This window comes from Poecilia latipinna, unplaced genomic scaffold (genome assembly GCF_001443285.1).
Source record: "Poecilia latipinna isolate Pla-1442-1.1 unplaced genomic scaffold, P_latipinna-1.0 Scaffold308, whole genome shotgun sequence".
In the NCBI taxonomy this organism is placed as follows: Eukaryota; Metazoa; Chordata; class Actinopteri; order Cyprinodontiformes; family Poeciliidae; genus Poecilia; species Poecilia latipinna.
This window is the reverse complement of record NW_015112924.1, coordinates 802,778-818,676: the sequence shown is the minus strand read 5'-3', so window position 1 is coordinate 818,676 and position 15,899 is coordinate 802,778. Positions and strand designations below refer to the sequence as shown.

Genomic DNA, 15,899 nt, shown 5'->3' with positions numbered 1-15,899 from the left:
GACACTACTATGTAGTCTGAAAGAGACCAAAACTAATGTCGTCTTTCTACTGTCTTAAAACATCTTCGGTCTAAAAAATGTCTAATATAAGCACTAATTTTATGAACCTTTAACACCTTGGCTAGACCCGTTAATAACCCTGCCTCACCAGAAAGATCTAATGAACATAATTTAATGAGAGTATGAATTTAAGAGCATTAAGCATAAGTTTTAGTGAATTGCAACAGTTGTTATTTATTCATTTACTTAGCAGTTGGCATGCCAAATTGTTGGCCAATAATCAAATGTCCATTGTTTATAGTGAGTTTCTTGTACCTACAATTATTATGACAGGACACCCCTGTAAAAAAAAATGTAGTTCACTTGGTTAAATTAAGGTTAGATAAAAGCAAATAAAGTCAGCCTATATTTAATGGAAACAACATACCATGTCTGAAATTTGGCAAGGCTTCTGTCAAATCTTGGTGTATTAATTCAAGTATATCATTCTCACCCCTCTTTCCCCACACCACCTCCATGCCACCTTTTGAAACATCTGTCACTGTCATGTTCGCATTGAGCGGCTTTTACACAAAACAGGTGGGAGGCAATGCACCACAAATTATCTTCCTGTGCGAAACACATACTGAGAACAGAAGCTATAAAGCATTTCTGGTAAGAGCAAATGTTTAAGACACAAGATAAGTGTAAAAAGCAAAAAACATTATAGTGGTTCAAGTGAAAACTATTTTATTGCCTTTTACACATTCTGTTAGGTGGTTACTCTGAAGAAAAGCAATTTACGTTCCACTCTGTGTCCTTCTATAAAAGGAAGATCATTGGTGGCACACCACCTACCATCATTTCCCTTGTAAGTTCCAACAACTGTCCAATGCAAATGTGACAATAGTCTAAAGGTTTATAAAATAGAGTTTGCACATTTTTCAGATCAAAGGTTTTGTTTCAAGACAAAATAAGTCCACTTTGGACCAGAAATTAGCTTGATCCTCTAGGCTCAACTAATCTTGATTTAGACTTAATGGAGATGCTAAGACAGTTATATATTTCACGTATGATTTTAGAAGTTAGTTAACCTTTTTGCAGAACCTTAATTCAAAAATCCATACCTGTCCCTTTAAATATTTCCCTTTGCACCTGTTTGACAGATTGAACATCAGGTTTTTAGATTTGAAAACAAAAGAACATAACACAGATGATGGAGATCATTTACGATGTGAGTACACTACTGTTTTTCAGACACATTGATCCAAAGAGCATAAAAACTGAGACTAACTGATCCCACTGCAACAACAGGCTTTGTTCTCTGTATTATTTACCCTCTTTGAGCAGGGAAGTGGACAGTGACATTGCCCCTTCTCAGAGCAGAGCGGCAGGCAGAGTGACATAAAGTTAATCACCGTTTTGTCTGAACGTTCCTGGTGCATTATGCTAAAGACAGCTGGGGGTGAGCAAGGAAGGACAACACGTTAAATTCTCAATAATGACACATTGCCTCTGCATCACTTTGGAGATTAAAAGCAAGATGCTGAATTTCAATCAAGCCACATTAATGGCTTGGTGTGAGGAATGGTCACTTTGTCTGCAACACCAGACAGAGACAGGGGAGAGACAAACCGGTTAAAGAAGCGCAGGTGAAGCAAGGTAATAAAAAATGTGTAATTTGCCAAATTGCATGCTTGCCTCTAATGATGGCATGCGTTTAATGATATGACAGTCTTTAGTAACCAATGGCAATGCAGTCTTTATACGCTACATTCAAGAAAAAAATCCAACTTTCGTAACGTAACGTAGAAAAATAAAACTAACATGGCTGCAGAAGAAATTTGCATGTGTATAAATTTATTTGAAATAAATTTTAACCATAATTAAAAAAAAAGTCAAATTAATCACTGTCAGAACTCATCTTTTAAATATGGTAAGAAATGATGAAAGTTTAGAGAAGTACATTTTGCACCCCAATACAGAATCACTGTAATCAAGCATCCAATCAACATTAGTAGAAATTTGTAAATTAGTCTCTGCTGCACCAGAAAAAAATCCAGCTCTTTAGTTCCTATTTCTGACGCTTTCATTAGTTGTGTTCCTTGCTTGTTCCTGTCAAATGTTGCATGCACCTTAGAAAACAAGCCAAGTTCTGCCTGAGCTGCTCTGCGAAGGCATTGCACCGTGAGATGTGACCCACTTGCAATAAAGTGCATTCAGAGTTCAGTTCTCATGGTAAATGAGAAGCGATGCCGGGCAAGCACAGCTGAGAGATTGTCATCACAGTACAGCTGATTCAAGAAAAAAAATTAATCTGACATGAAGTAGATCTCTCAGTAAGAAGGGGATTAAACAGAGTAGGGGTGATAGAGTAAGACAACAAAAAAAGATAGGGAGGGGGTGCTTGGTCCTATAGGCTTTGTTCAGAGCCAGGAATGTCATGGTAGGGCACAGTGCTTCAAAAGTTGAATCGCAGTCCTGGAGGTTTTGTTTTTCAGTTCAGCCAGGTACCCAGCTCTGGTTGCTGTGGGCCTGCTGTGGACCGGCCAGACCGCTCATTCCCATGCCCATAGTCACACCCATTCCCATTCCCATTCCAATCCCAACCCCCTGAGCAAGGGAGCAGTCAAAGTTAAAATCCATCTCCTCCCCTGAGTCCATAATGTCATGTAGGAGGATGGATTCCACATCACAGTCCAAGCTACCATGAAACATGTCAATGTCTAAGTCAGCTGGTAATCTGTCATGAGGGTAAGGCTGGTGATAGCCATGGTAGCTACTACCAACACTGCCGTTACCCATTCCCTGGCCATGATGGTAGGGTCCGTTAGCCAAGCCCTGGTGTTGTGAGTCCGGGTAATGACTGTGACGGGGGTGTGGGGTGGAAGCCACGTGACAGGAATCCTGAGGCATGCCAAGCATACCCGCTGGGTTAGGGGGGAGGGTTGTAGAAGCAGGAAGGTGAGCATGGGATGGGGGACTGTACAAGTAGGGAGCTTTGTGATTATAAGTCTGTAGCTGATTGCTGTTTCCACACGGGGTCAGAGCCGCCGCCCGTGGCGGTGTGTGGGTGTGGCTCCGGCTGAGATTGTGACCATTGTGAGCAAGGCTGTGAGGTGGGTTGTGGTTGCTTACACTGTTGTGATTATGACCAGTGGTGTGGTTGTGAGTTCTATTATGGTTATGAATTCCATTGTGGTGCACAGGATGGTGGCTGTGGTGGTTGGGTCCTACTCCATTACTTGCTTGACCCAACATAGGATGGCCTTCCCTCTCCTGTCCCAGCATCAGATCTTTAGAACCGTACTGTTGCACCGCAGAACCTCCTGTCAGTAAACTCTGCAGTGCATTTGTACTCGAGTATGCCCGCATGGTTCCAGAAAAACTGGTAGCCTTGTTCTCCTGAATGGTCTGCATTGGTGAGTGGTGACGAAGAATACCCATCCCTGTTGTGTTGTAGACTCCTCCACCATAGGAGACCTGCCCCTTCATTCCAGAGTTGTAGTGATACACAGGAGTTTGGTGCTTATTTCGGCCAACAACAGGATGTTGTTGATGTTGCTGTGGACAATGATGATGATAACCATCCTCCATCATCTGCTCATCTAAACTTATGGCACCTGCTAGGTTAGCCAGTTGAGGCAGCTGTTCAAGTGGAGGACAGTGATTTCCTGCCCCCATTGATGGCGAGCGGGCACTGGTTGGTGATGGATAAAGGTGAGGGGAGGCAGAACAGGATAGACCACCTTCTTCTGGTTCCTCTGGTTCTCCCTCTGCTAGGATAGGTGAGAGACGTCCACTTAAGGTGGAAGCTGACGAACTAGCCCTAGAATGGAGGTCAGTCCAAGCGTCAAACTCTCCATCTGTCCCAGATGCAACTCCCGGGCCTGGGAGGGCTTTCCGTGATGGACTACCATGGTCTGGGGAGCTTTGAAGGCCCCCTACAGCAGATCCTGCTCCAATCCCAGGACGGCCTACTCTCTTGCCTCTGATCCTGCCTTTGCTTTTTAAGTATTTAGTGCTATTGTCCATGGAGACCGCCCGTCGCCTTGGGGCTTTTCCCATCTTTCCTCCATCTGGGTTTAGCATCCACCAGGAACTCTTCCCTGTTCCTTCATTTTGCACCCGGATGAATCGAGTGTGGAGGGAAAGGTTATGTCGAATGGAGTTCTGCAAAGACAGATGAAAGAGAGGAAGTGAGTAAAATCTCAAATTAAACAGTAATTTACTTAAAATAAATTTCCATTTATCTACAATAATGTTCTTATATGAATAGATGTTGAGGCAGTTTTTGCTTACAAATAAAATATACAGAGGTATTTTTCCAGTCAACATGCCTAATCATAAGAGCCATCTCAAAAGTATTAAATTCAGAGGACAGCCTCAACTGGCATGAGGCAAGACTCGTGTCAGCCTCATCCAACCTGAAGTGACCTGAGACTCAGTCTTGAGAGATTCTCTTTCTGCACATCAATTCTCGCACATTCATTCTCATCAATCCATCTGTCCCCTTCTATTTCTTCCTTCAGCTGGGCTGATGTAAGCCGCCAAGGTTGAGCTTACTCTATGTTTGAAGTTGGTGCCAGTCTGGCTTTGTGCCAGTCCTGTCTCTTTTGCTCTTCTAGCTTGAATTGGGAAGAGAGGGAGGGCGTATTGCAAGACTGAGCCAGGAGCAAGGAGGGCTAATGGATGTATCCAACCCTCTGACATCAACCTTCAATGCCTATCTCTCTTCCCCTCCCTTGTTTCGTCTTTATCGCAGCCTTTCAGAGTCTTGCTTTCTCTTTTGTTACCAAGTGCTACATATTTCAACTTGTCTAGATTTTCCTTTTTCTTATGTTACACACTTCTTTGAACATAAGTCATTTTCCACCTCTGCGTTCAATCTCCATCCTTTCAATTAGAAAGTGTGCCACCAATTACTTTCCCATTATCCTTTATGCCTGCAAGTACAGTCAATGGCTCAGTAATTCATAAAATCAAGTGTATTTTTTTCATTATCATTTGCATCTCAAAGACTGCTGTTGTTGTCACAGTTCTGCTCCTAGTTTGTATGAGCCGTTTAGACTATTAAGCAGGAAAAAATATCAAACCAAAAGCATTTTTTGTTTGAGAATATACTTGTACAATGGATTATTTCCAATTGAGAGGTTCTAACTCTTCGACTATCTCTATTATGTTGCAGATTATTTGTATTCACATGGAACTGCTTGGCGGGGAAACAAATAAATCAAATTGCTGTGAGGAAAAACACATAAATAGGAGGCAAGCTGAATTCAGGTGATCTGTGAATGCCTCCTTGGGTTATCTTGCTGTGACACCTCCGGCATTGGGTAGCCATGGCAACCGGGTAAACGTGAAGCAGCGTAACTATATCATATTGTGGTGAGAGTCAAGAGAGTTAGAGAGAGAGAAACGGAGGGAGAGTGGGGGGGGGGATGGGGAAAGGATGCAAGAGGAAGCGGCTGTTTGATGCTGCTGCTCCAACACTAAGCAGCCTTTCATCTTGGCAGTGCAGGTCCGCAGGGGATGCCCGCTCCCTGCATCTGACGGCTTCTCTACGTGCCGCGCCAGCTCCCTGTCTCGATCTCTGGATCATCCACCTATCATACCACTCCAAATCATCCCCCCACCAAGCCCCATGCATGCCTAAATTAAAACATATGTAAGCCGGTTGTAAATGGGACATCTTTCAGAGAACCGAACCACTTCGCGTTGCCACTCTGTGTGACCTGTCCGATTCAAATCTCGATTTATCCCTCTGTAAAAGAAGAGCAGCCCCACTGAACTTGAAGGGATTTGTCATCCCAAACCCTCTTTATCTGATGAATCCACCTGCTAGAGAGATTTGAGAGATTTCGGATGGTGGCCAGCCATGGCATCAACACCATGATCATAACTGGCTGCTGGAAATCTGTTACATAAATGCCAACAAATTTCTTGTCCCCAAAGCATCCTGTTTTTGTGTGCGATCATGTTCAGGAATCTAAGAATAGCTCAGGTTGCAGGTGGTTCCGCCGTGGGTGTGGTTCCGTTCACATTCTGCTCTCTGAGTCAGGGGCAATTTGGCCAGCCTGAAGTCCTCACGCCCCCGAAACAGGCAGTCATTGCTAATCCCCCTCCATCCCTGAGTAATCCCAGACAATCCTGGGCTAATCCCAAGTTGATTCAGAGGCACTCCCAGCTGGGTGTCTCACACAAAGCTATGCCAGGTCAACTCAGAGGCAACGGACAGGGTGGTTGTACTATGATCCTATAGTAATGCTGCATAAGAGGAGTGCATAAAGTGCAGAAAAAAGGACGACATAAAACCCTTATAGGATGTTGAAGTAAGGTGGTACTAATGTTTTTGTATATTACAGTCGATGATAAAGCAGCAAGCCGGTGTTAACCATATTTTTGATGCTTCCATCAAATCAACCACCTTTATTCTGTGCTCTGTCCTTGAGGGTTGGCTTTGTCACATTTTCTTTACCCCTACAGCTTGAACAGAATAAAATTGAAAACTTTATTATGTATTAAATATTCATAAAATGGAAATTCTTTTTCAGCCCCCTGGCTTGCCGAGACAGACGAATGAAGCCCACAGAAACATACAATGACAGAGGAACACACACATCACACGCTTGGGCCCAAGAAGCTACTTCCTATTCAAATCATACCCCTTTAATACAATGGGCCTGTTGGAGAGGGCTCTAAATAATGAATGAACCAGTGGCAAAGCTTATGCAGAAAGATGCACTGCTTCGTCCCCTAATACTGGAATGAACAGATGGAGTCATAAGTAGATCTGTTACTTTTCTTTTTTTTTCCCATCAATCAGGCACATCCACCCTCATCAGTCTTCAATCACAACTAACTTAATTTGGCCATAAAGCAAAAGAGGTAAAGGGTAATGGCTTACAGGGCAATCAAAGCCAATTAAGGTGAACAAGGGTTTCAAGGATGTAGCAGAATCAGCTTGGGTTCAACTCTCATTAAGTCTTTAAAATCCCAATAGCTGATTTAGATATTTAGATAATAGATACGAAATAAGAGGATGGGATTCTTTGTCCTCAGATTAAAAGCTTAGGGTCTTTAAAAACAAGTCTGACATGCTGACACTTTTCCACAACAGGCAAGTTGAATTAGATGCTGGAAGGGCTTTTGTAACTTAAAAGAAGGAAATTGTACTAAAATAGATAGAACAAAGGTTGCACATGAACAGATTTTAGGTATTTTGGGTCTTGCAAAAAATGTTCAAGTAAAAAATACCACAGATTTTAAGAGCTAATTTCCAAATGATGTGTACAAATGGAAAAGTCCATCATAATTTCTAGCTGTATGTATGTATGTATGTATGTATCTCTCTAGCAGGTGGATTCATCAGATAAAGAGGGTTTGGGATGACAAATAAATAAATAAATAAATAAATAAATAAATAAATAAATAAATAAATAAATAAATGTGTGTATACGACCCTTCAATGTGTATCCAAGTAAGGAAATAAAAATGTTTTACTTTCTTTCCATCTTCTGCAGACCTAAAAATACTTCAGTTGAATTGAAAATATTTTCTGACTTTTTAAGACTGTTAAGAAACCGTGATTATTTATCCTGAGCATCCTCATTAAAATCCATTCATCTGGCTCTTGCAAATCCTGTAACACTGATCAACTACTTCCCTGTTCTCGTTTTCTTCTTAAACATTCAAACTCAGTTTAATTCAGGTACTGCAGAGGCCTCTTTAGTGGTGAGAATCAATGAAGTTTAATGGCTATCAGAGTTGGAGCTCAGCACACATCCAGGTCTGATTGAAGTACACAATCCACCGGCATTATGAAGGCAGTAGGGGTGCTCAATAAACCTCACTGTTCTCATAACAATGCCTAACCGTCACCAGCTTGTCTGTTAACTGATGGTGCCCACTTGGCCACTTCGGCTTCATGCCCACACACCCTTCTTTCCCCCACTCCAAGTGTGAGTTGGGAGAAAATACGAGTAGACGGGGAGGCGGTGGGGGGGTTGGTCAGGGTTTGTTATAGTGCCCATTGATTCGTCTGAAGCAACTTGATTGACTGGCATGGGTTCAGCTGTGGTGGAGGGTGCTGTGCATAAAGGGGAGGGAATAGGAGGTACCACAAGGGGCCCCCTCCAAACTATACAAAAGAAGTGCCCTCAAAATGCCCATCCCCCTTTATTAGGCCTCTGTTAGTATCCACTGGGTTTTTTCCCGCTCACACAGAGAGGGGCAAGGAAACGGGTCAAATGGTTTAGAAGATTCAACTTGTGGCAAATGTGCATTCATTCAAACAGAACCTAGTGAGAAACCAAGAAGTGTGAATGGAGTCTGGGAACGGGCAAAAAGAAACCACTCACCCGATTCAAACAACCTCAAGGGTGAAACAGTGCGGTGCGCTTGCCCAGCTAAGAACACAGCAGCTGTTCTTGTAGTGGCACCGGGTAAAGCCGTTTGCCACACTCGACTGGTATTACCAAACCATTTCATGCAGAATGGATCCATTATGTATTGTCAAAGGGTATCCCTCCATGGTGCACATTCATTTGATAAGTCTAAATCAACGGGGAGTAACAGAAGCACTAACTGTGTTTATTGTGATGCTGTTTTTGCCCGTGCAGAAGGCAGGAGGGATCAGGGGGAGGGGAGATTTCAACACAAGCAGTTTTGTTCAGCACAGGAATGAGTTTTGTCAGCTAAGCCTGTCTCCAGGCTATTGGTGGAAATTAGCGCCAGCTAAATATTCGCTTTCCTTGATTGATGTTACGGCTTGAGTTGTCCCTTTGAAGGAAAATAAAGAATTTGAAGCCATGTGGATTAAAAGGGACAGAGTTGGGGGAATTTCATGTGTCTGAGGGGGGACTTAAAATGTGACTGTAGGGCCTTGATGGCGGCACAGATATGGCACGATGAGGCTCTGCTGATACGGTGTATCAAAGAGAAAAGACAAGCAACCCTTTGACAGTCAGTACAAGAAATAAAATTTGAAATTGACTGTGTGTGTATGAGAGGTAGTGCATGAAAGAGGAAAAGAGAGAGATGTAGTTATTTGCCTGAGAAGCCCAGAGCCAGATGATTAAAATCCCTTTAGGAGGCTTCTTTAAGAGAGACAGATGGGTAGACAGGCCTGTTTTGGAACGCAATCAAATTGAAAAGATTAAAAAGGAGTCTCTTTTATTAGGAGGTGAGAAACAGTTACTTCTCTGCCACATGCCATCATCGCCTCCACAGCAGTGGTCACGACTGCATTGGCATGCAAGACACATTGTGTTCCTCATTGGGAAAGAAACAAACCTGGGATTAGGAAATACATGAATCTCAGTGCATTACTGTTGTAATACTGATGAATGGTTGCAACACTTATCTGTTACACAAAGCAGCTGTAAATAAAAATAACGAAAAAATATCTGGGTCTTATTCATGCCATCTTATACAGAGCTGCAGTTAGAATCAGACTGATGAAGGGAATTGGACAATGATAAGCTTGAATTCTGTGGAATTATCGTCCTTGATAATTATGAGCTGTTGCGAAAAGATACTGTGCCACAGTAAGTTTAAAAAAAAAAAAAAAATAGCAACATCATTTTCAAAATGGTGGTAGGTTAAGTTTTAGCCACTCATCTGTTCTGTTTTGGCTGGCTTGAGCAATTTTAAGCACATAAAATGGAAATTATCATACCTGAGCGATGTAGCGGTACGTTAGTGGTTATTAAAGGACAACATTATTACCTGAGTGCTGCTTAACTTGTCCCTGTTTGTCAGTTGAGCAACTTTTGCTACTGACAGTGAGTCTGTTGGGATAATTTCCAAAACACTGTCAGACCTAAAAACACAGAAGCATCCCCTTTTTGATGCCGTTGTGCAAATTCAAAAATCTAATCCACTGTTAAATGAACCGATGAGTCACACTCTAACACACACACACACACATATATATATATATATATATATATATATATATTTTTTTTTTTAAATAATTAATGATGATGTTTAATGAAAGTAGTTGCAATGACAAAACAATTGAAAACTTCATAGAAAATTCTTCTCAAATATTTAATTAAATCATTTATAATAAATTTGAGGGGGAAAAAAATCTATATTTGTGGAACATTTTAGTGAAGAAAAATGAGAGCAATGAAACTTTTGAGCAAATAAATACTGTACTTAAACTATAAACATTTTATTTATAAAACACTTCATTTGTCAAAAAAAATTGTAAAAAAATAAAAAAAGTCTTTCAATGTCATTCATACATCTGAAACAGAAATTATAACCAGCTAAAGTTGACATTACAAAATCAAAGTTAATATTGGTTCAGTTCAACTCTAATTTTAGGGGGGAAAAAAGTTGCGTTCACTGATTTGTGTTGAATCGCTCGGCATTCTGCACCTAATCTTTGCACCAGAACTGAACATGTACAACTTGAATGTTCATTCCTTTGGCTTCCGCTGTACTTGACTGTAGTTTGCACAGCAGAGTGAGTCCAAGCACAGTGAAAGGTGCTCTGAATTCGACCCCATTATTCCACAACGCTGCAGGAGTGCCATTTATAAAAAGGCTTAAAATGGAAAGCAAGTGTGTGGTAGCGTGTCTGGTAGCCTTAGATCAGGAAGTGGCTGTGGAGAGGGGTGTAATGGAGTTGGTGGGGGATTCCTGCCTGACTGTGCACTAATTGCAGCCAATGGTTGGCAACCCATCATCTGTGCCCACCCTGGCGCCAGGGGAAGGGTTGGCATTGGGGCGAGAGGGTGTGGGATAGAGAAGGGCTGCCGCAGCTTTTGTGGCTAAAAATAGATGCTAACAGATTAGAGTAGCATCTGAGACCCTGATAGGGGATCGGAAAATCCGCTTTACCGATGCCAGGGACAGCCAAGAGTTTCCGGTGGGCGCAAAGAGGACACAATCTGGGCATTGCGTCTGACGCCCACACACAGAACGGGGGAGCCTTGGATTTGGAGAGAGCACATGAACACGCACGTGCCACAGTACAGCATGGGTGTGGTTTTTTTTTTCCACAGGGGCCTGCAAGGTAGGCAGACCTCACACCCTCCCACAGAGGATTCACACAACAGGTGTTTGGGCTGGGCCACCTGTGGGGCCGGCCGCCTGCTCGCACTTCACACCTCGACTGGGGAGCAAACTAACATTTTCCACTGGGCTCGCCATCCTCTTGTTAAAGACCAACACGTTTCTGGAGAGGCTTTTACAGCTCTTTTTACAAGATCTGCAAAATATGTGTGCGTGCAAGCGTGCGCAAGTCAATCTGCATTTATGAGAGCATGTGTGTCAATATTTTTGTATCGGGCCGTTTAATAGCCGACAGCCATAGTGTGGATTTGGTTATGCAGAAATCTCCCTCTGCTATATACAAAGAAACTGTCAGCCAACCACAGAATCGATGCAGACCAAGGGGTTTTTTTCACATTCAGGCTCCACATAATCTCATTCATAACAATGAGAATCTCATTTCCTACATTCTAAAGGTCAGTGCACACCTCAGATCACACTTTAATAAAAATCATTCTCAGCGTTTAATTTAATTTCAGCAAGGCAGGAAACTCATAGGCAGCCATGCACATGGCATGCAAAATTCATCAGATTGTCCCTTTAATTGCTTCAATTTCACAGTATAGAGAAGAATGACCACAATTACAGAGAGGAAGACAAATATGCAAATATGGGCCACAGGGGCACATCTGCAGAGGGCACAAACATTCAGAAAAGACAAATAGTCTGTTGAGAAAAGTCAGCGGCTAGGTTTGTTCATTTTTCAGTCAAATCAGATTGGCAATTTCGAGGGCAAAAATCATGTCCAGCTTTGTCATAACACATTTTAACTCTCATAAAAAGCTGTACCCAGCAGCCACATAATCATGCTCAGGCACACTTACACACCTGTGCAGAAATTTATCCCATCTTTCTGACACATAGAGGAAAACATGACACAAAGCCTGGCACACTGGGCACGCTCATTACTGCAATGCCAAGCTACCAGTTGCTAAGGAGACCTGTGGGAGAGGGAGGATTCCTTGTTGTTGCTATAGCAGCCAGCTCTCTCCCTGCCAACTCTCTCCCTTAGGGAGAAAAAAAGGCAAGAGGTGGGGGGTGAAGTGGGTAGAGGTAGGGGGCAGCAGTTTAATGGGGCTATGAGGTGCAGGGGAACTTCATTAGCCATCAATGTGCACTGCACCCACCAATGCGCCCCATGAATGCCTACTCACATGCTGCACTTCAGCTCGCAGACTTCCACTTACCCACGCACAGACCATGGACCCCCACCTATTCATACACCTATATAGAGGAGAAGAATGAAAAAGGGGCGGCATGTTTAGAATGAAAAGCTTAGTTTATCTGCACATGGGAGAGGTTGAGAGGGTAGAGGTGGGTGAATGACAAAGGAAGGATCTTGAACAAGGGAGCCTGCTTGGAGGGAGTTGTAGGGATCTAAATTTCTGAAGCTTTGTTAGCTAAAAGCGATATTAGGACAATTATCTGTGTAAATGTGTTCCGTCTGAAGCAGCATGAACCTTCAGTGACAAGCACTATCCTCTACAACGACGGAAAAGATTTTTGCACTCAGACAAACTGTGTGAACATTAATATTTCACAAGCCAGCAGTGTTTCAAAAACATTTTGAAATCCCCTCTTGCATGATGACGTTTCCTCATTCCAACACACCTGAGTCAAACAAACAGCTCTGGCAATGTCCCGAAAACAGTATTAGATACCCTGGCATCTAGTTTTGCATGGTGACGTTTCTAACCCCATGTTCCATTTTTTTCTGTACATTGGTTCCAATTCTGTATAATAGACCATGCACATTGTTTTGTTGGTCTGACAAATCTGGGTTTTCCTCAAAAAAATGATATTCACCATTTACAGGTTCTACTCTGCACTCTCTGTCACGCTGAAAAAAAATGTAGCTGAAACACCAGTTAAGACATTTCTGACATTCAAAATAAAATGGTAAATCTAAGAATTAAACATTATTTGTCAGGCTTTAGCTGGAATCACACTTACATTTGAAATCAACAAGTCATATTAAAATATATTGGAAACATGCTAATGTTAGCATTACATGTACTGTCCATAGTATCAAAACACGAGTTTATTGAATACTGTAGCTTAGTCACATCAACAAAGCTAAATCTTTAAGACAAATGATGCTACACCTGACTAATGTATTGTAAAAAAATAATATAATCAAGAGGAGTGTGGTGTCTTTCAGGTTAAGTTCCTAGGATTGTCAATGGTGTATGTATAAATATGTGACACTTTTCCAACGTGATGGGAGCCAATTGAATGCTTTTGTGCCTTACAGAGAAAAGATAAAGTGGTTCACACAAATGCATGGCATAAAAGAGTTGAGAAAAAAATTGCAAAATGTGAAAGCATTCATTCTTTTATTGCAAAATAACAGTTGGTACTCAAAGTGGAACCCAAATAGTGGGGGAAAAAAAAGGTATGCCTCCAAATCATTCCAACGTAATTGTTGGACATAGTCTAGAGAAACAAGATGTCTGTGAATTCAAAGAGAACGAGAGTGCTCTCAGGCAGCATCAAAATAACTTCTGTATGCACAAGCTGTGCTTCGAATATCGACAGTCTGATAACCTGCAATGCCCCCGGCTGCCTCAAATTCTCATATTTTAAGTGGGAGAGTACTGTACGGACGAGAGAGGGTATTGATTCAGTCTGAATTAACTCAGCTTGCGCGTGAATGCTGAAGAATGCCACCATCCCACCTCCCATTACAGCTCTGACACCCCCTCGCCCGCTCCCACCTCCTTGACCAAAGCTTGGGCCGACTGAGCGAGAGCTCATGAGGAAACAAAATCAAGAATGGTTGAAAGAGGACATTCCTCTCCGACTCAGAGGAATGAGAAAGATGGGGGCAGGGAGGGGGGCAAGAAGAGACAGAATTCACTACCCCTCCTCCCGTTGTCTCCGTTTCCTGAAACAAAAAGAGCCCAATTAAGTCAGTTTGAGTTAGGGTCATTTGTGTGTGTGTGTGTGTGTGTGTGTGTGTGTGAGTGAAACGTGTATTCAAACCATGAGTGTGTGTGCATGTGCGTGTGTAATAAAGGATACAAAAGGGCAACATACTGTAAGTTGTGAAGCTGTCTGAGAAAGACAGAATAAGGGATGGGGGGTGCAGTTTGGTAGGCCTCTGTGTGTGAGAGGGGGGAGTGGGGGGGGGCCTCTCCCATTCCAGCCTAAGAGGGCCAAACTTGCTCTCAGCTCCTCGGCAGGAGACGCTGAAATATTAATCGCCACGCTCCAGCCGCAGACTAGAGAACACAATCGCTTCAAACTCCCACCCTAATGAGTGTGTTCATGAATGGCTAATGTGCACAGATGGGGGGCTGATGACTGGATAGATCGCAACGGGGTGTTGAGGGAGGGAGACGAGAAAAGCAGGGAAGTGGAGAAAGTGAAATTTCGGCGGGGCCTGCCGGTGGAGGTGGTGAAGGGCTGCACAGGCATGCCATGACCTTTTAAGAGGTTCCTGAAAACTTAATTAAGGCTAGCCCTGCGCTACTCTTTCTCCCTTTTACTTCCTTTTCTACACACACTCTTGCATGCCTGCACACGCACGCACACAATTTTATGTGATTCTCCCATCCACCCTCCTTCAAGTGTATGCTGATCATTTACCCTCGATTCCTTCTGCACATACACCCCGCAGAGCTGATATAAAATTCTTTTCTAGGGATAAAACTTCAAAGATTTCCGTTCATTTTTAACAAACATCCCAGTTTATTAGTCATGTTGAGGCGTGCAAAGAAACACGTAAAATTACAAATAAAATAAAAAAGAAAAACAAAGAGCCATTAAATCTGCAAGAGCAGGTATGTTTTTCCTCACCCCCTATGTAGATACACCGCAGGAAGAGGAAAGACTAAACTTACAAGAGGAAGGTAAAGAGTTGTTTCATCTCAAGCACCATTCACTTCTGCAGGGAAATTGGAGTTACATCTCACAAATGGATTGAAATAATCTTGCAAAGCAGAGCATGTACTGGAGGCCAAAGGGTCCTCTCCATTGGAGATTGTTCCACATTGAATGTTAATGTTTCACATGCAACATTGATAGCTGAACCTGACCTTTCCCTCACCCTGCTGGTAATTTATAAGCATCTTTTCTATTGTCATTACTTCATCACATTTCAAGCAGCGATGCCAGAAATGTCTCTTTCTCAACAACAACAAAAAAAAACAACAAAAATGAAGGTTAACATGTCTTCCTATGACTCTTCATTACCATAGAGGCCAACGACGGATTAAAAGTGCCTGGCGTGTGGACGCGTATGCAGACATACAGCCATGCATCAGCATAGATACTCTCACTGCATCTAATTAGAGGCATGGGATGCTGTGACCCAATTCCAGACGTTTCTGTGTTAGTCTGGGTCCGGGCATCAGCTTGGATTCAGATGGGAGATGCAAGGGCCCTTATACAGACAAGTACAGGTGTGTTTTAAAAATCAGGAATATCATCAAAGTCAGTTTATTTCAGTCATTGAAATTCAAAAAGTTATTGATACATTATATACAGTGATTTTATGCAAGCAAAATTCAGTTTCTTAGGCAAATACAGAATTACACAAGATCATTTTTATTTATTTAAAGAATACTACTGAAGTGACAGCAGTACTGACACGCTCCACAAAAAGGGTAGGCATAAAAAGGTCAAGCTTAGAAATATAAAGTTGAGTGGAAGGAAAAGGTGAGGTTTTCTCAAGTTATCAGTACCATTTCCTCTGCTGTGTAAGCAGCTGCATGTTTTAGAGAATCCTCATGATCGCGCTCAAAACTGTGAGCATCACACCTCCTCTCTACATCTAGTCCAAAACCAAGAGAGCCTGCTCTCTTTGCTCACCGTCTTTATCTAGACTTAAACATTATCCAGAAGATAGT

General features: G+C 42.4%; 1 protein-coding gene across 1 annotated transcript in view; it reads right to left on the bottom strand.

The window, feature by feature from the left end:
* Window positions 1-19: 19 nt before the first annotated feature.
* Window positions 20-15,899, bottom strand: part of LOC106948830 (forkhead box protein O3-like) — a 36,771-nt gene continuing 20,891 nt past the window's right edge. The window contains exon 2 of the mRNA XM_015034696.1: window positions 20-4,152. Coding sequence (XP_014890182.1) covers window positions 2,482-4,152 — 1,671 coding nt within the window. The 3' untranslated portion in view covers window positions 20-2,481. The remainder of the gene's footprint in view (window positions 4,153-15,899) is intronic.